Genomic DNA, 20,367 nt, shown 5'->3' with positions numbered 1-20,367 from the left:
CCTTAAACAAACAAACAAACAAACAAAAAAATCAGGGAAACTCAGAAATAGTCTATTTATGTAAAAAACATAGTACCTCAAATCTTTACTTTTAGGGAAAAGGCTATCAAATCATATAGTCAGTGTGACAACTAGTATTAAATGCTTTATCTATTTCTGGTATTTTTCCTCTTTTCTGTATTTTAAAAAAATTTCTATAATGAATATCAATACCTTTATTACTTATCAAAATAAACTTATTTTTAAATGACAACTTTCTACATATTCAAATTAGCCATTTATTATTATGATAGTTATTATTAGGGGGTTATAATATATTAATAATGTATTCTCCAGTCATAAAACGTGCCTGATCTTTGTACCAACAATGTGGAGTCATTTCTAGGAATTAATCCTACAAAATAAGAGAAAATGTATTCAAAGAGCAGATTAGAAGAATGTTTACCATATTCCCATTTATAACAGTGAAATATCAGAAACAACTCAAGAGCTCAACAGTAAGGGACTGGTTATAGAAATTACAGCACACTGTACAAAAGAAAACCACTCATTTAAAATGATGCTATGAAGTACATTTAAAGATGTTCCAAATATATCACATGAAAAAAGTTATAAAGTGATAATGTACAGTATAATTTTTCTGGAATTCTAAAAAGATATACACCAACAGAGTGGTTGGTGGTAGATTCCAAGCAGTCTGGATGTTCTTCTTTTTGCTTGCCTATAATAAATGTTTTATCTGTGAAATAAAGAAATTTTCTTTTTAGCATATTTTCCTGTAACAGGGCAGGACTTTACTTCCAGTGATCTCCAAGAATGAACACAAGCTTGTACTCTGCAGGTGTGTCTGCCTCCCAGTACCAGCTGGAGAACAGGTGCACAGGGGGAGGAGCGCTTACTCCAAAACTTGGCAGGACTTCCAGACGAAAGAAGAAAGAAGCAATAATCCTGCCCATCTTCCAGGCACCTCTCCTTAGAGGCCTGGCCTCTCAGGAACTCACAGGCCGTGTTCAGAGCCGTCCCCAAGCCCAGGGACATCACAGTGCAGAGCGCTAAGACAAAAAAAGGCTACCGTTCCCTGCACAGACCCCTCAGCCCCTCTGTCCCAGGACCCTGCCACCCCACCCCCAAGAGGCGAGTGTCCTTTCTCACATTTGGCCACAGGGATGGGAGGAATAGCTCAAGTGTGAAGAGTGTCCTCAGTGAGGAACATCTGGGGAACTCTTAGCAATTTTCATTTTCTTAATTTAGCTTTCAAACAATTTTTTTTAATTAAAAGAAAAAATTCTGTTAAAGAATAAGTAATGAGAAGTAAACCTCCTGCCCACCCTAGCTAGCCCCCAGACCCTCTCACCAGCAGTGACCACTGTCAGTTTCTGCACCTCTGCCTCTTTCCCCCTCTCTCTCTCTCTACACACACACACACATACACATACACATACACACACACAAACACAGAAGTGCAAACACACATGATCTACATTCCACTTTTCCTCCCTTTTATATGCATGGAAGCAATTTTAATCATTGTAAATTAGTAAGTTGAGTAAAATTCTTTGGGAGTGTCTTCTAGCCAAACCTAAGAGATTGAGCACAAGAGTCCAGTAAAAGAAAAGGAAAGGAATTTAAAAAGGGATAAACTCCAAGGGTAAAGAGCATAGGAGAAGATATACACACAGCAGATAACAAAATTTTGAAAGCCAGGAAAGGAGAGAAATAAGAAGTAACAGACCTAACAGATTAGAGAACCCTACACCAGCCCGGTGGGCAGGAGGCAACACAAAGCAGGGTGATGTGCTCCAGCAGAAGGACCAGGAAATGGAGACGCAGGACCCCTAGCCCTCCAGAAGCCGCATGAGATGGAAACAAGTTAATTGTTTGCAAATGTATGTAAGAATCAGATAGATCCCCTGGTGCCCAAAAGGTGAGGACAGGTTTCAGGGGTTTAATCAAGAGGGTCTGAACTCCAGGATATCCAGCACAGAGAACAGGAGGGAGGCACCACACTGAGCAGGGGAGTGCGTGAGAATCTATAATCTGAACACAAACAGCCCCCACCCCGTTTCCTCCTAGTATTTCACAAAGCCGGCTGCCAACTTCCTACCCCAACCAGGAATCTGGAAGACGCTCCACAATGGAAACTGATAAGCTCAAGGGACAAAGCCCAGTGGGGTGAAAGGCTGAATGCTGGCACACGCAGCTCTCTGCCAGCTTTTTAGCACTCGGCTCCTAAATCTGAACACCAAGCATTTCTGCAGTCTCTAATACTCTCGTATTAGAAAGTGGAGCAGACACATAAAACTAAGCTGGAGAAATGACACAGGGAGCAGAAGGAAACGTTTTGGATAAAATAGTATATGAGATAAAAATACCGCAAGAATAAAACATGCCTGAAACAAGAACAGGAGAGTACATAAAAAAGTATTTCTTTTAGAAATGAGAATAAAATAAGCTCTGGAAAATTTAAAATAGAATTGCAGAAATAAAACCTCAACAGAAGGGAATCTCTCAGAAAATACAATAAGAAAGATTAAGAGTTAAAAAGTAGGCAAAATAATCCGAAAAATCAGAAGACCAACCCTATGTATGGGAGGTTAGAAAAAGAACAAACACAGAAAACAGAGGGAAAGAAATTATCAAAGAAATAATAAAATAAAGATTCTTAGAACTAAAGTACATGCCATTCCAGACTGAATATACCTGCTGAGTGCCAAAAGAAAAAATTTTTTAAAAATCCGTATCATGGTTCATCAGCATCAAGTTTCTAAACAGCAAGAATAAAGATTTCCAGAAACTTCTAGAGAGGGAGATATGGTGGGACAGAGAAAAAGAGAAACAAAACAGAAGCGTCTGCCTTCGGCTCAGGTCGCGATCCCATGGTCCTGGGATGGAGTCCTGCACCAGGCTCCCTGCTCAGTAAGGAGTCTGCTTCTCCCTTTCCCTCTGCCTGCTGCACCCCCCTGCTTGTGCTCTCTAAACACACGTGCGTGTGCACGTGCACACACACACAATGGATTGGGACTACAATAGCATTGGGAGGCAGTGGTTACCATAACAGTTTTTGGCTACTTAAACTCCTTGCATTTCAGCTTAATATCAAAGTCAATATCCCACCATTTTATATACAAGGAACCTATGGCATAGAGAAGTGAAATGATTTGTCCGAAGCTACTAAATGACAAAACTGGGATTCAAACCCAGGTAGTCAGAGTTCCGCATCTAGTGAGTGCCTAACGATCCAATCCTGCAAATACTAGTTATACAGTCTGGACAAAATACACAGAAACAACTTTTCCCAAGGGCTCAGTGGACTGAAAAAAGACAGGCAGATTTGGGCGGGGATTTTAAAGTTGGAGCAGAAAACAGCAGGCAGGCAGGCTCTTCCCCCCCCAACCCTATTTTTTTTCTTCCCAGTTTGCCCTGAGATGGCTGCGGTCACCCAGTAGTGGCAGCGGCAGGTCAGAGGGGCCAGTGGAGGGCAGCTGAAACAAACAGAAAGCCCACCATTTTCCTGGTAAGAAGAACCAGGCTGACGGAAACGGTGGAGGAACACCAGAAAGAGGAGAGCTAAAGAAGGAAAACTCCAAATTCCACGTTTAAATGTCTACCTGACTCCAGATCACACACACATCAGGCAAACTGAAAGCAGATTCTGACCCAAGAACTGACCAAAGAGCCAAGTCCGCTGCCCGGTGCATGTGTAACAATCTGTACTTTGGGTCTAACCAAGTTGAATGCTGCTAAAACAAAGCCATCAACAACAGTCTTTAGAGCAATCTAACAGAATCCAGCCTCTATGATAGAAGACCACAATGTCTAAGATACAATCCAAAAATTACCTGACATATGCAGAATCAGGAAAATGGGACATCCCAACTCTAAGATACCCAGATGTTGAAATTACCAAACAAGAATTTTAAGGCAGACACTTATTAACTATATGTTTACCTCAGGGAAATGGAAAAAAATATATACTTGTAATGAATAAAAAGATGGGAAATCTTAACTGAGAAAGAGGAAGTATAATAAAGAACCAAACCCACGCAAGTTAGCTCAAAAGCCTATATTCTTAAACTCTAAACTATGGCTACCTTACACCATTGAGTATTACATGCCAGGTCTTCAGTAAATGTTGGTTATTATTATTGTTAGCCTTTTCCACAATGATACTGGAAGCCAGAAGATAATGGAGGAATGCTAAAAAAAAAAAAAGTTCTGAAGAAATACAATTTATACATTTTCCAATTTAGAAATCTCTAACCAAATAAAATCTCAATCAAGTGTGAGACTAAAATAACCATTATGCACAATCTTAAAAATTCCTCTCCTAAGTGCTCTCTTTTGGGATCTACTGGAGTATGTGGTTCATTAAAATGTGTAAGTAAGCCAAGAAAAAGGAGGGCAAGGCCTTCAACAAAGGAGACAAGTGAAGTGAATTTCATGCTGAAAGGAAGCTTCTGGATACCTGCTGGGCAGCAGGCTGAGAGCAATCTGTCCGGACTGAAGCAGGAGGGCACAGGGCTCCAGGAAGGAGAACTCAAAATACAAACACACACACACACACACACACACACACACACACACACACACACGAGAACTGATACATTACCTAAAGTGTTTGACTGTAATGAGAGTGATTTTATAGCTCTGGCAGAAAATCTGGGAATAAATTCATGATGTATGCATTTTTAAAAAGAGGAAATGACTAATTCCAGGAAAATAAAAATTATCTAGGAAAGTAAATATAACCATAGTTTACCATCTGATATACCTGTAAATTATATTTCCATATAACAGGTACTACTTTGGTAAGAATAAAAACATAAAAAACAAAATAATACAGCTTGGATAACATTCCATATTAATACATAGGCATCTACTATACCTTTCTTTTTCTTTTTTTTAATCATGAGATACTTGAAATGTCTAGGAGTATAGCAAATAATATATAGAACATACATGTATGTCACACCTAGCTTTAACAGAGTCATATAGACTTCAGTCTCTCTTTTATTTTAAAGAAATGAACCATTACAGATACAGTTGAAGTTCCCCGTGGAGATGGGTAAACATCTCCTGATTTCATTTCCTCTGCTCTCCCTGAGAAGTAATCATCATCCTGAATTTGTTTTTATAATTTTATATTATATATTTTTTTATATTTATATATTTTTATATTACCACAGGTCATTCTTCCTATAAATACAGAATTATTGTGCATGTTTTCAAATTTTAAGCAAGTGTGCTAATCTGCATGTTTTAACATCCTTTACTTTAACTCAGGGTTGTTTCTGAGGATTTATCTGTCTTGATACATGCAGCTCTGGTTCATTCATTCCAACTGCTATCTTATATTGCAATGTGACTACACCACGGCTTGCTTCTCCCTCCCGTGCTTATGAACATTTAGCCTGTTTCTGGGTTTTGCTATCACAAACAAGTCGCATGTTGGTCTCTTTTGCGCACGTGTGTGAGCTTCTGTAAGTGTGGGATTATGGGGTCATTAGCAACGGCATCTTCTAAGGTATTACCAAGTTGCTCTCCAAACTGGTTAAATCCATTTAGATGCCCACGAGTACTGTTTGCACAAGGTTTTGATCCTTGCCCATCTACACAATAACACAACACTGAAGAAAGTCTGGGAAAAAGAACTTTTGGAGCATTTCTGAAAGGCACCATGCTACAGCCCCAATCCGTCTCTTGTAATTTTAGAGTCGCTTCCATTCCTTTATCATTTTCTTTATTTTCAAAGTCTTGACCACCTGCTTTCTAAGAGGCCAGGACAAATCCTGGCATCTCTCACCTTGCTATCCATTCGGCCGTGCCCTCAAAGAGGTCTGGAGTGATGATGTTGGTCAGAGACGCTACGGAGGCAGCACAGTACGCGCTTCTGGAAGGACAGAAACAGAGGGGGAGAGTGTTAAGCTTTAAGGAAGAGCTAAAATAGGGTGTACTGAACTCAGGCAGACTGGTCTCTGCCTGGTAAGCTGTAATCACCTCCTGTCCTCACTCTTGGCCCTTGGTCAGTCCTCCTGAGAGGTTTGACATTCTATTTGGATAGAGTTGCTCACAGCATGGCTTCAGTGAAAGAACATGACATTCTAGTCTCCCTACCTCCACATGGTCAAATCTACATCAGAGGAAATAACAGCCAGATCAATTCATGTCCAAAGTGAATTTAGCTCTTCTTTCAAAGACCTATCATGGTTCCCAAACTTCCACAGTGTCATTCATTCGGCTATTTCTGATACACTCATTCATTTGATGTCAGTAATGTTTCAGATCCAGAATTTCTGTATATGGAATGGACACATTAAAGGTTAACTGTATATTTTTTCTGCAACAGACACTCCAAAGCAGGGCACCAGAACCTAACGGCTGCATAGTCCAGACGAGAGGGACAGGAATAGAGGAGTCCACTCGGATATTTCCCTTAGGCCTTCAGAGGGAGAAAGGAACTTTGATTTCAAGCACCCCACCAGTATGTGTACGCACGCACGCACGCATACACACACATGCACACACACTTTTAAATGAAAAAGAAAGAGAACTTTTTTTTTTTTTTAATTGTTATCCAACTTGATTTGGAATAAGTCTTCCCATTCCATCCTGCCAGCCCTAAATCTTCTCAGGACACATTTCATTTCAGCTTCTCTCTCTATTACGAAATATATCTACAAACTGTGTTTTCTTTCCTTCTATGCCCTTTTCAAATATCCAGCATCTCAGCTCCATTTTACGATGAAGACAGTTTGTTTTAATTCTGCTTACAGATCCTTTCTAAGGGTTCCTGAGGAATATAAAAGGGAGGAAAGAGGAGGGCCTAGGTTCCATATCGTTCTATATGGACATAGCTACTAAGCCAAACTTAGGAGGTTTCCCGAAGACATCTGTGCAGAAGCTGCAAGCTTATGATACTACACCAGCCTTTGCATCGGCTGGCTCACGCTGGCCCCGGCACGGAAGGGGCTGAGTTACTCCAGCAGCCAGCAGAAGCATGCGAGAGTCCTGCATGCCAAACATTATCACCCACCAGAAGCTAACCTCAGAGGTCTGATCTCACCTCTTTCAGGTTTGGAGCCTCTCAAGGGGGTTCCACAGTATTTGCTCTTGAACCTTCACATAACCTCTGAGATAGGGAGGCAGCCAACCACGTAGTTTGCTTCTCGCAGATGGAAGAACTAAGACGTGATGCCAGGAGCCACTAGTCCTAGATCGCACACGGAAACGGGGAGCCAACAAAATGCACCCCTTTCGTGCAGTTTCTTCCTCTCCTTCTATCCAGTCATCGCTTCTCTCAAATTTGTTCACTACTCTCCGTCCTCTCTACTGTCCTCCGAATCCAAGGCACCGTTCCCAGGATCGAGCTCCTGCCTGGTCTTCTTCCTTCCAGCCCTGAACCCAGAGGACTTTTACTAAAACACTGCAATCCATTCACGGCAACTGGGAAAGTTCTAATAGAATACAGACCACATCCTATCATTCTCAACTTAAAATTGGTCAGTAACTTCCCACTGCTCTTAAACTCCTACTTCAGGACCCCTCGGTCTGTTCCCAGCCTGTACTTCCAGCTTCACTGCTACTGCCCACGAGGCCCTCTCCACTTCAGCCACACGAAACTTTCTCGAGCCCACTCTAGGCCCTGTCACCTCAAGTTCCATGAATGCTGCATCTCTGCCTGCTCCCTACCCTCACAGAACACTCCAGGTTCTCCAACCTAGATGAGGTCAGTAGTAAATAACTGCTCCTTTCTGAGAACTGAGAAAGGGCGGCAGGTGCTAGGGGTTCACCGAGGTTTGGTCCCTGGCAGCACACCTGTGCCATAAAGCCCCAAATTAACTCATCCTAGAGACTATCAAGAATCGAGACAGACAGGAAAGATCACGAGGCCATTGTGTCTAACCCAGAATGAGGCCTGCTAGCCTCCAGATGCCCAAATGTGCCCTCCCCCAACCTCCACCCATCACTGCTGGTCAAACCCACTCAACGCGCACTCTGGAGTCCTGGGGGACACTTTCAGGCAAAGGACAATTAAATACCAAGCAAGAAATGTTAGGGGCGCCTGGATGGCTCAGTGGGTTAGGCCTCTGCCTTTGGCTCAGGTCATGATCTCAGGGTCCTGGGATCAAGTCCCGCATCAGGTTCTCTGCTCGATGGGGAGCCTGCTTCCCCCCTCCCCCTGCCTGCCTCTCTGCCTACTTGTGCTGTCTCTCTCTATCAAATAAATAAATAAATAATCTTAAAAAAAAAAGAAATGATGAAACTGGGATAGGAGAACGCAAAGCAAGGAAGTGTTCACCTCTCTGATCCTATGCAAACGAGAAGCATGGCTGAAAGGGAGCACGTTAGCAGAGGAGCTTCCGTACAGGTGAGATACAGCTGCAGGGCTCTTGGATGGAACAGATCGTTTTTCCTGGAGAAGTTTGCTAGCATTTGTCTAGCAGATATAAATATGAACACAGAAAAAAACCTACGCTGCAACTAGTAAGCTGGAGAATAATCACATCTGAAAATCACATTGTATCACATCTGATACAATGCAAAGCAATCTGACTTCACCTCGTAATGTCAGAAGTTTTAAAAAGCTAAATTTTAGGACGCCTGGGTGGCTCAGTCATTAGGCCTCTGCCTTCGGTTTGGGTCATGATCCCAGGGTCCTGGGATCCAGCCCCGTGTTAGACTCCCGGTTCAGTGGGAAGCCTGCTTCTCCCTTTTACATTTCCCCTGGCTTGTGTTCCCTCTCTCACTGTCTCTCTCTGTCGAATGAATAAATAAAATCTTAAAAAAAAAAAAAAAGAAAAAGCTAAATTTTGAGATTGTGCATATTCAGTTGGACGAGCTGTAGAACAGAAATGAAAATGTGGTGTCAGGGCTGGGGGGACAATTTTTAACCTCTACCTTAAGAAGAGTCAACACAATACTGCTTTTCCTCATTAGTCATATTGGCTTTGTTGGTGTTGACAGGGTTAAACACACAACCACAGTCCCAGATGGAGTCACTTATGCTAAGCCCCACATCACCAAACTGAAACTTAATCACAGTTTCGGCTCTCCAGAAATGAAGTCTTAAACCAGTTCATCAGGAAGCACCTGGTGAGCGCTGGTTAGGTCACCTGCCTGATAGAACCCTGCTGTCCCCGAAAGGAAAGTAACCTCGCAAAACTGACCCACTTATTTGCCTTGTATAACCTCCCTGTTCCCAGACCCTTCTTGATACGGTAGAAATATAGGTTTGGTCTTCTCCCAGATTGCTGGCACAGCGCTCCTGAGTGACAGGGGTGACAGGAGAGTCTCTAGTGATTCAAAACAAGCCCTGGTGAAGCACACCTGCGTTATGCTAATGAGGTGACTCCCGGAGGATGGGCCGCTTGCCACAGAAACTGACCCCCAACTAGAGGGTTGGCAGCCTCAGCCCTGCTCCCCTGAGGAGAAGGGCTGCGGATCAAGTTAATCACCAATGGCCAACGATTTCACCAATCATGCGTACATAACAGAACTTCCATAAAAACCCTAAATGATGGAATTTGGGGAGCTCCAGGGTGGTGAACACAGCCAGGTGACTGCTGGGAGGGTGGCATACTCCAGCTTCATGGGGACAGAAATTCCTACACTCCAGACCCTTCCAGACCTCACTCAATACACCTCCTCATCTCGCTGTTCATTTGCATCCTTTATAATATCCTTTGTAATCAATCAGTGAGTTCTGGGAACCATCCCTACCAAATTATTAAACCGAAGAGGGGTCATGGGAACCTGATTTGTAGCCAAGTCAGACAGAAGTGTGGGTAACATGGGGACATGTAACTTGGGACTAGCATCTGAAGTGGGGGTGATCTTCTGGGACGGAGCCCTTAACCTGTTGAATCTGAGCTAAATCGGGTTAGTCGATGTCAGAATTTAACATGAGAAAAAAAACAAACAAACAGACATTTGGTGTTGGAAGTGTTGTTAAGAAATTGTTTTTCTAGGGGAGGACAGATTTTTGGTTCGAGTAGATTCATGACACATGTTTCCTCCGCCTTCACTTTCAACAACAGTTAAGCCAGAAAATGAATCAACTTGTATAGAAGCTAAACACATTTACAAATGAGGCAATAAGATGGCTTTGCTATAGAAAGCTAAAAAAAAAAAAAAAAAGTATTTCTCTGACTAAATAGTAAGAATTTGGTATAAATGATCCACGACCTTTAAGAAATGACTTAGTGAACTCCCCATACGTCTTTAGTAATCTCCTGTCAGATGAGTGAGCTACTTGCGAGGTACATTAGATTACTCCAGAGTAAAATAATAATTTTGAGTCAACTGGTTCTAATCAGTAACTGAAATTCTACTTCCCTCAACTCTACTAGCCCCCAAGGGTGTTTGAACCAACCAAAGCAATTTTCAAACAGGTGATAGACATGCTCACGATTTCTTCAAATCCATACAGAAAATATTTACGAGGTCCCTACTGGGCTTCTCCCTTCCTATCCCAGTGAGATGAAAGATTATATTACGCCATACAGTTGTTATATATTATGCTATGTCATTTTCTACCAATCAAATAAATTTTTGATTCTGAAAAGCATTTGATTTTGTTCCTGTCTTACTTATATTTTGAGATTTACAGAGGAATCAAGGGAGAGCAACACCTGAGGATATAGGTCTCACATTTGCCATGATTATGAACTGTGTCCCTGACATGTCATTCCACGGGTCATTCTGTGAGACAAAGCAGCATAATTTTTTCCATGGTGTTCCTTGGGATTGGCATCTCCAATGACAGATGAGCTCTGGAATCTACGGGTGCAGCAGCCCGAGAAAAACCCCACTCACCTCACATCCACCTCACCTCCAACGTGCATGAGAAAAGAGCCGTCGGGCTGCTTCAACGAGTACAAATACTGAAGAAGCTTCTCCCTGAGGAACAAGCAGCCGAGAGGCAAGAGACAGCAATGATCAGTGCAGTATCAGCAGGGGGGCCCCTGTGGTGTCCCGCACCCTGGCTCTGGCCATACCTGTTAATGACGTCATAGGCCTCCTCGGTGCCGATGATGCAGAGTGCGTTGACGGCAGCATACGTGGGTGCAAGATGCGGGTACTGGCCAGGGCCCCCACCAAAGCCACCTTCTGGACTTTGACACAGCTCCAGGAACTGACATACGCTAGGTACACAGCCAAATGGAAAACCAAAGTCAGAGAGCATTCATTTCAAAATAAGTTCCACCACAGTCCATGACTTTCCCTCAAAGGGGGAAAAATAAAACCAAAACCTCTCCTCTCAACTACTGAACATATACTGAATATAATTAACCTCTGAAAAGGGCCTCTTTCCCCTATTTTGAATGCCTTTCTTTCTGAGTTTTGCACTTAAGGACTCATCTAGCTGTGAAGCAAGGAGCAAAAGACCCGGCAGAGACCACTAGCCGTTCACCGAACTGGGGATAAGACTCATGCTTCTTGACCAAATCTTTCCCATACTTTTCCCTCAGTTTGCCATGCTGCATCTGTGTTGCCGGCCCTTTCTCCTTGCCTCTGAGGTCCCTAAATCGAATTTTGTCAAAATTGTGATGGCACCCAACCTCTCTCCATGCTAACCAACCCACTCTGGGGCCACCACCTAGGCCCACCCAGGATATTTAAAGAGATGTCTTCTCACTCCATTGTTACCTAAGTCCCAGGAGCTTCTGACTTTTATTTCTACCACCACCAAGAAAGAAGCTTCTAGTGGAGTCTGCCTTCATGGTTAGGAGAACAAAAGGAGCATGGACTTCTAGCACACTCACCTCAGTTGTGGCAAACTTCAGCACTGCTGACTCATATCACACAAATGCATCCCAGCCTGTACACTTTTGGAGAATTTGTTACACTAATCCAGAGAGGCTCCAAGTCCCCCACCAAGGGAAATTGTTTTAAGGGTTTACCTCCAAGAATGGCACTGGGTTGCCCAGAAGTTACATTCTTGTCTGAGGTCAAACCGAGAGAGCCCCTACTTATCCCAGGTCCTCTGAATTCACTGGGAAGGGAGTGCCCCGGAAAGTCCTGGTTATTGAGCTCTTTCCCCACAACTCAGCATGGACCATAGGCTCCTTATTCGGACAAGTCCGCATTTCAGAGAATAAGCTGCAAATCTCTGTCCTAGTGCTCAGGCAGCCTTCTTCCCCCAGACTCTTTGGTCTCATTCTTTCTTATCTACTGCTGCCAGAGAGACCACAGAGAGTTTAACTCATCCCTAGGGCACAAGCTTATTACTGCTTTTCCACATCGTATCTGATGACTTTTGATTTCAGACCTTCCATTATCTCACAGGGACAGCAAAAGAAAATTCTGCTCACTCGCTACTGGAGCTCTGAAGTCTTCACAGGTTAAAAGAAAAAAAAATACACATTCCCTTCTATACACACTCCTTTCTATACACACTCCCTTCTATCTGAACCTCTGATTTGACTGCACGAAACACGAGAATTGACGTATAGCTGATCATCAGAGAAGGAAGACAGTACTGTGGCATATTTGTAACAGTGATTAATTTTCAATGGGAAAATGAGTTTGTTCCTAACATATTTTCCAAACCTTCATTAATTCATATCCTATTTCCTGGAAACAAATAGCTAACAAATTAATGTCCTGACAAAGGCTGGCTGGACTGGCATACAAAGACTTTTCTGTATCACAAAAACAAAAGGTTTTAGTTGATATAAAGCTTAACAGCACATTTTTTTTTTAAAAAAATGAAAAGAAAAAGAGTCACCTAGTCATCCATTCTCTTTCCCAACTCCTGAGATAGAATCGTGCCAAATCCAACACCCCTGACCCTGTAGCCTCATGTCTGGTGAGCCGGGATCTGAATGTACCAGACACCTTTAAATCATCCCTCCATGCCAACCTCCCTCAGCTGATATGCAGCATCTGACTGGCCATGGGGCTTCACTGGGGAGTAGGGCTGGGCTTTTTTGGACTCTCAGACGCTTCCATATTACAGAACATTCTGCTCCAGAGGCTTTCCAACCCATAGGGTAAGGAACTGGCAAACTGACCACGAAGTTACCAGTCGTCATTAGCAGAGTTCTTAGCAGCTCTGAAAACCAAAGTGTGAATGAGACTTCTATCTTTAGAAAGGGGGAGGAAAAACTTATCTGAGAGAGCAGAAATTCACCACCTAGTTAAAAACAAAACAAAACAAAACAAAAAAACCACAAGCAGGAAACGCAGTGCATATACCAAGAGTGGCAGACTTTCTGAAGAACAAGTTTTCATGCATCGCTCCTTCAGTCCTGTGACTAAAAGGGCAAGGAGACCAGTTTGCTTTCATGTCAGCGAGGCGTTTCATTCTAGCTAACGTGACAATTACCCACAGAGTGGGGTACTATCTTTAAGATGAGGGATTTTCAAACCCAACACATGTATCTCACAAGCATTGGAGAGCGAGTAGAGATAACAGAGATATGAGAAATAAGCCTGGGCCTTCATATTTTTACCAAATTCCCAGATGATGTGACTACACCCAAATTTGAGAACCACAAGTCTTAGCTGAGCAATCAGAATCACTTGGGGGATGTTTTTGAAAAACTCAATGCCCGAGCCACACTAATACCAATGAAATCAGAATCACTGAGGATGGGACCCAAGTGGCCATATATATATATTTTTTAATTCCCGTGTGGCTCCAATGTACAGCCAAGTACATTGCCTGTGAAACTTGAGTGCACACAGAAACCACCCGAGAACCTTGTTAAAATGCAGCTCTGACTGGGGGCGCCCAGGTGGCTCAGTGGGTTAAGCCTGTGCCTTCAGCTCACGTCATGATCTCAGGGTCCTGGGATTGAGCCCCGCATCGGACTCCCTGCTCAGCAGAGAGCTTTCCCCACTCTCTGCCTGCCTCTCTGCCTACTTACGATCTCTGTCTGTCAAATAAATAAACAAACTCTTTAAAAAAAAAAAATGCAGCTCTGATTAAAGTGAAAAATGGGCTAGGGTGGGGTATAAGTCTATAAAACATGTATGTGCAAAAGAAAGTAAAATTTAAGAAGTGACTTAAAACCATAGGTTGGGAAAAATGAATCCATCTGAAATGGGAGCACAGCTTAAAAAATAAATAAATAAATAAGAAAAGATACTAAAAAGGAAATTTAAAATTTAGCCTGAAGTAGAAGTGAGCTGTGGGGGAACACCTGGAGCTCCCTACATTGTTTTCCACTGGCGCTGGAGTTTAGTTTAACAGTCCTGTGGGAAAGGAGCTTAGAGCGGGAGACAAACCAGGAGACTCTGGACTCCAGGAACTAACCTGAGGGTTACAGAAGGGAGGGGGTGGGGCGATGCCGTAACTGGGTGAAAGGCATCAAGGAGGGCACGTGTGGTGACGAGCACTGGGTGTTATACGCAACTAATGAATCGTTGAACACTACATCAAAAACTAATGATGTACTATATGTTGGCTAACTGAGCATAATAAAAAAAAAAGTAAAAATAAATTAAAAAATAATTTTAAAAAAATGCAGCTCTGACTCCAAAGAGCTAGATGGGCTTGAGTCTGCCCTTTCAGCAAACTCCAGGTGACGGCCATTTTGGGTAGCAAAGATCTGTGCTGTCCAATAGGTCGTGACTAGCCACATGAGGCTATTCAAATTTTAAACTAAATTCATTAAATTAATTTAAACTTAAGCTCCTTGGTCACAGAAGCCACGCTGCAACTGTTCAATAGCTACACGTCCCAAGTGGCTCCCACAAAATAGAGAACATCTCCATTACTGTAGAAAGTTCTACTGAACATCAACACTCTATCATTCAACTATGAAAAAGTCTGTGAAACCTATAAGGAGATCAATTCAAAGCAGAAGTATCAATGATTAATCGTCAGCCTCATAAGGGGTTTACTTGGACTTTAAGGAGATGGTTGAAGACTGACCTAAAGTGGTTGATTCTGGGCATCGCTGTCACCAACTTGGAGGAAGTACTCTAAAACAAGCAGATAATTCCAAAGGACCAGAGAAACACCTCCAAGGTGAGAATTAAAGTCCAGAATAATATAAAATAAATTAGCAGCATATAAGAATAAAACAAATGAAATAGGGACAAGATAATATACTTAGGGATGGCAGGAGTGAGGGATGAGTAAACCATATAAATATACTATGGGAAAGGACTGGGATATAGGAGAAAAAGGACCAGAGGTTAAGGCCTGTGAGTTGTGAACACAAATAAGAATACTTCTTAAGAGCATCATAAATGCAATACTGGGGGTGCCTAGGTGACTCAGTCAATTAAGTGGCACCTTCAGCTCAGGTCATGATCCCAGGGTCCTGAGATTGAGCCCCACATTGGGCTCCCTGCTCAGTAGGGAACCTGCTTCTCTCTCACCCCCTGCCCCTCCATCCCTCTCGTGCTCTTTCTCTCCCACTCACTCTCTCAAATAAATAAATAAAATCTTGAAAATAAATAAATAAAAAAACACAGTGCTGGCCACAACTATATTTGGTTCCAGCCTCCATTTGCCAACTCAAAGGAGGTTCAGGTTAGAGCTGTAAAAATGGCTAAATACCAAAAATGTTAAAAGGCTTAATATGACAGGCAAACACCAAGAAGAAGTTACCCAGCAAAATATCTCAAGCGTACAAAGGGTAATCGTACAAACTTTCTGGTAAAGAAATGAACACCAACACTAATCCACAGCACCAGAATTTAAGTCAGATTTAAGAAAACCTTCAGCACCAGAACGGGTCGCCGTGGACAGAGAAGTTACAAAGATGATAACTTTGGAAGTAGCAACAGTCATCCTTGAGCAGGATGGCTTGGGAGGCGAGGCCAATACAAGATGGATGCCTGGACATCGGGCTTCCTCTAGGATGAAGTCTTTTCGAATTTCATACCATAAAACAACTTGAGCTTAGCACGAGAAAGAGGAAAAGTCCTTCCTGAGCAGAGTCTGGCAGTGAACAGGTCAAAGGCAGGTGGGCTCTGCACTGACCCCAGGAGGCCGGTGCTGCCTGGAGAGTCTGACACGTCGTCTGACCTCCCCAAGCACAGCCATCCTCTGGACGCTGCTGTTCTGGAACTACGGTCAAGGCTGAAGTGGGTCATTTTAGAATAAGGCTTCTCCACCTTGGCACTACTGACATTTTGGACTGTCTAGCTATACATTGTGGGAACTGTCCCACTGGCAGTACCCTTGACCTCAGCCCTCTAGCCCCCAGCAGCTCCTGGCCAAAAAAGGCTCACAACACAAAGGATGAGATGAGGTATCTTCATAGAAAGGTAAGGAAACAGACAAATTATATTTTAAAATTAAAAAGGAAAAATATTTAAAGAGATATTCAGAGGACCAGCTACTAATAATAGCCTTTTGAAAGGGAAACAGTAGAACACTACTGACACATGAAAACTGAAATTTAGTATTTGAAAAAACTTCATAAGCAGAGAAGTTCTAAAAGAATCAAGTTCAAGACGATTTTTAGATCTTATAGGAGCCAAAAACCTAACTTTGACAGTGCAGCCATCTCCCTGTGATTTCACTTTAGTTTTCAGTAACAAAGCATGGGATCCTCATTACCTTCCCTGCTAAAATCACTAAAAACAAATGTATTTAGTCTAGTTCCAAGATATTAACTTATTTCAGGTAAACACATGCAAATTTGTGGATACAGTCTCTCAAAAGTGGCAAGCTAAATTCCTACCTATGAACATACACACTGTCCTTTAAAAGGTCTGAGGCCAGCAGGAAAAACCTGGCCCTTCCTGGCTTCATTCGGCAGTCAAAGCAGCTGAAAAAGCGATTTTGTCCACTAGAGGGCACTCAGCTTGCCATTCAGTTTCCTAAACACATAGAAGAATGACACTGAACAAAATCGGAAAGAGAAGTGTGTGTGTGTGTGTGTGTGTGTGTGTGTCTCTCTCTCTCTCTCTCTCTCTCTCTCTCTGTCTGTCTGTCGTCTGTCTGCACTAGGTGGCAGAGTGGGGAAAGAAAAGGGCAGGAAAATAATACTCCAGACCTAAACTCTGCACCTAATACCTGTATGAAGAAGGGGACAGAAATGTGACCACATTTTCAAAGCATTTCTTTTCTCTGTGCAAAATGAACAAAAAAGTAATATCCTATATCAGATTGTCTTTTAAAAATACCCATATTTTTACAGATGTCATTAAGATGTCTCTGTATCTTACTAAAAGTAGATTATTTCCTTATTTGTCAAAGCTAAGCTCTTTGATAACAGATATTATCTGCCCCTAGAATTAACTATCTGCCAAGCAAAAAATAAAATTCATTATTGGAAAGTCGAAATAATTCTTCAAAACTCTGTTAAATCAATGCTCAGAAGAACCCCAAATAAAGATTCTAAGGCAGCTGGGCAGCAGAAATTCTCATTCACTATCACGCGGTTCTTGAAATTAGAACTAGCTTTTTAGTATAAAAGCATCCTTTTAACTACAAAACAATAAAATAAATAACATTTTAAAATATGCACATAACCCCACCATCCAGAAATAACTACAACCAGGTGTGTATACCTTCTGGTTTTCTCTATGCACCTAACAGCTATTTTTTAATCTACAGAAGTTGAATCCTTTTAACTACCTTTTTTCACTTAAATCGTGACCATCTTTCTACATAAATGTAAGCATTTTAAAAACTTTATTTATTTATTTGAGACAGAGAGAGAAAGCATAAGCAGAGGGAGCAGCAGAGGGAGATGGAGAAGCAGACACCCGCTGAGCAGAGAGTCCATATAACATTTTTGTAAACAAACGTGCAATTTACATGCATACATTTTTACTAAAGTATAATGGATATATAGCATCTTATTAATTTCAGGTGTACAACAGTGATTCGGTATCTGTACGTATTGCAAAATGATCCCAGCAAGTCTAGTTAACATCTGTTGACGTCAATTTTTCAGTGGCTGCACAGTATTTCACTGTACATTCTGCACCATATTTTACTTAAGCTTCAAATATACTTTAGCACAACCCTACAGTGGATACTGGGGCTGTGTCCAGTTGTTCACTATGAAAGACCCTAGAAAGGGGTCCTCTCTTCCTATCTGACGTTGCCTGGAAAGCTACTCTGACACTTCCTTCCTCGGCAAAGCCTTACCTATATGACAGCAAGTCTACAATCTATAGAACACACTCAGAATCGATGCTGACCCAAGTCTGATCTGCGATCTTCCCAGTCAGGAATTGCAGCCTCCTCCCTCACATACCTGTTCTTGCCTGCCCCAGAATCCTCCATTTCTTTTTTTCTTCTCTAGTGTACAACTCTCCCATTCCCCTGCTGTACCTCCTGATTGTGTCTGTGTGGGGGAGAAACTTCCCAAACACTCCACAACCCCCCACTGGTATTTCAAAAACACATGAGCCTTTGACAATTAAATTCCTGGTATTGCAGAAACTGGGTCCAATTCTACTTTCAGAGCTAGAAGCAATGAGGCTTGTGGCAGCATCGTGACGAGGACAATGCACATTTTTCCTCTCCCTCAGAAAGCATCGTACACATCACAAGGGTTAATTGCCTAATTCTTTATTATCTTCCCCATCCACGGTCATCACAAGACACCCTGCCCAGGAAGGCAAGAATGAGAGGTCATTGTGAAGACAGAATGAATGAGACAATGTGTGGTTCTGTTCTTCTGACCTGACAGCGTGACCCAGGCAGGGGCACGGTGACCAGGCAGTGACCAGCGCGGGGCCCAGGCTAGCCTCCACGCATCCTCATGTGGCCGGTACTATGGGCTGCAAGCAAACGACCCTGGCTCATGGGACTTCCCACTTGGACTCCTCTCCCTCAGGAGCACCAGGGGAGCAGAAGAACTCCAGATGTCAACAAGGGAAGGTGCTCTCTCTCTCTCTTTCTCAGTGAGAACAGGGGCATCAGATCCAATCCCTGGCTGCCCTTCCCCATCCCAGGTATCCCAAAGACTGCAGTGAGGACAAGATTCTGCTTTAAAATCTAAACTGTGATGAGCTTCTAAGGACGAGGTGCCACAGTCATTCCCAGGACACCTCCTGTACCAGCAGTTTGGGGACAATCTCAGTTGCTTAGATCTCTGTTCATAAATCAGAAGTTTAAGAAAACTGTGGATCAAGGCATTGGCACCCCAAGAGTGTAACACATCTAATACCATCGAGAGCTACACTGCCCCCCAGGCCCTGGTGAGCGGGACGCCTGTGGAGGTGTTTATGGAAGGCAAAGCCATTTTTGTTCATGGGGCTGGCACATGCTTCCCCACAGAAGCTACTCGAATTCATACTGTTCTTTCTGGCAAAATCACGTCTTTCAGAATTGATGATGAAGAATTTTCTCAAAGACCAAAGCAAGAGTCAAAAGAAAAGGCCACAGAAGAAACCAGAATCCTTCTCTTGGGAGTTCAAAGTCTTGTTCTACCCACGAACTTACAATAGGCTTCTAAAGTGGAGGAGTTTCAGGAAGTTACTGGGGTCAAGGGCAGGGCAAGGGTATGCTTTGCAGCATGAGTTTTTCATTCAAAATCAGTAGAACAGAAACAAAACAAAAAGAACCCCCAACTCAAAAGTGAATTTTCAAAGAACAGCCCAGATTCCCGGAAGCCAGACTCACTCTGTGGCCACCATCTGGGGGATGGGTTCATCCAGCAGTTCCAAGCTGTGCAGGATCCAATAGCAGAGCCATGGGCGGCTGGCATCCAGACACTGCGAAAGGCACAGGGGAGAAAACACACCCCGTATTCAGAATCATTCCAAGACACTGCTGACAAGGCAGCATCTGTCTCACCCCGGCAGCCTGGAAGGGGGAGGAGGGCACCCTATGAACAATAAGTGAATGAAGGACGCTTTGCTTTGGGCCCCAGTCAGCAGCTGAAGTGACCATATGTGCAAAAAGGACAATGGGACAAAGACATTTACCTTGAGGCCACGGGGTCCTCCCCTGAGAGGCACCCAACAAAGGCTCAGCAGAGCAGCACCCACATCCTAGGAAGCTAAGTGATGCTGTTTTCTCAGTGTAGACCCAAGGAGATCCAGGCTCTCAGAGAGCCATTTGCTGGATTAACTCACTCACTGATTCAACAACTATTTGGTACCTCATTGTATGTGCCGAGCATTTTATCAGCTACAGGGACACAATAATGAACAAAATGTAGTTCCTACTCTTGCGATGCTTGGGAACAGAATGTGTGTTCATCTGCAGAGGAAGAGGACTCTAGACAGATGCATTTAAGCATGAGTTACCTTAGGGCTTTCTGGAACAAGATGGCATATAACACAGGTGTGCATGTACCTGAATGACGATATGCACTGCCCTGGGCAGGAGCCATGTGGAGGGAGCACAGGAAGAGCCTAATTCTGCCTCAGGGGCTGGGAAAGGCTTCCTGAGGTGACGCTTGAGCTGCTTGGGATCCGAATTCAACCCATAAACAC

At 43.0% G+C, this 20,367-nt stretch overlaps 1 protein-coding gene across 1 annotated transcript in view; it reads right to left on the bottom strand.

The window, feature by feature from the left end:
- FNTB (farnesyltransferase, CAAX box, beta) overlaps positions 1-20,367 on the bottom strand; it is a 65,039-nt gene that overhangs the window by 15,721 nt on the left and 28,951 nt on the right. Inside the window, exons 4-7 of the mRNA XM_059373401.1 lie at positions 19,550-19,641; positions 10,998-11,144; positions 10,816-10,899; positions 5,804-5,890 (exon numbers count right to left, since the gene is read on the bottom strand). Coding sequence (XP_059229384.1) covers positions 5,804-5,890; positions 10,816-10,899; positions 10,998-11,144; positions 19,550-19,641 — 410 coding nt within the window. The remainder of the gene's footprint in view (positions 1-5,803; positions 5,891-10,815; positions 10,900-10,997; positions 11,145-19,549; positions 19,642-20,367) is intronic.

Source organism: Mustela nigripes, chromosome 13 (assembly GCF_022355385.1).
Source record: "Mustela nigripes isolate SB6536 chromosome 13, MUSNIG.SB6536, whole genome shotgun sequence".
NCBI classification, from domain to species: Eukaryota; Metazoa; Chordata; class Mammalia; order Carnivora; family Mustelidae; genus Mustela; species Mustela nigripes.
The sequence above is the reverse complement of the archived record's forward strand: the minus strand, read 5'-3'. Positions and strand labels throughout refer to the sequence as shown.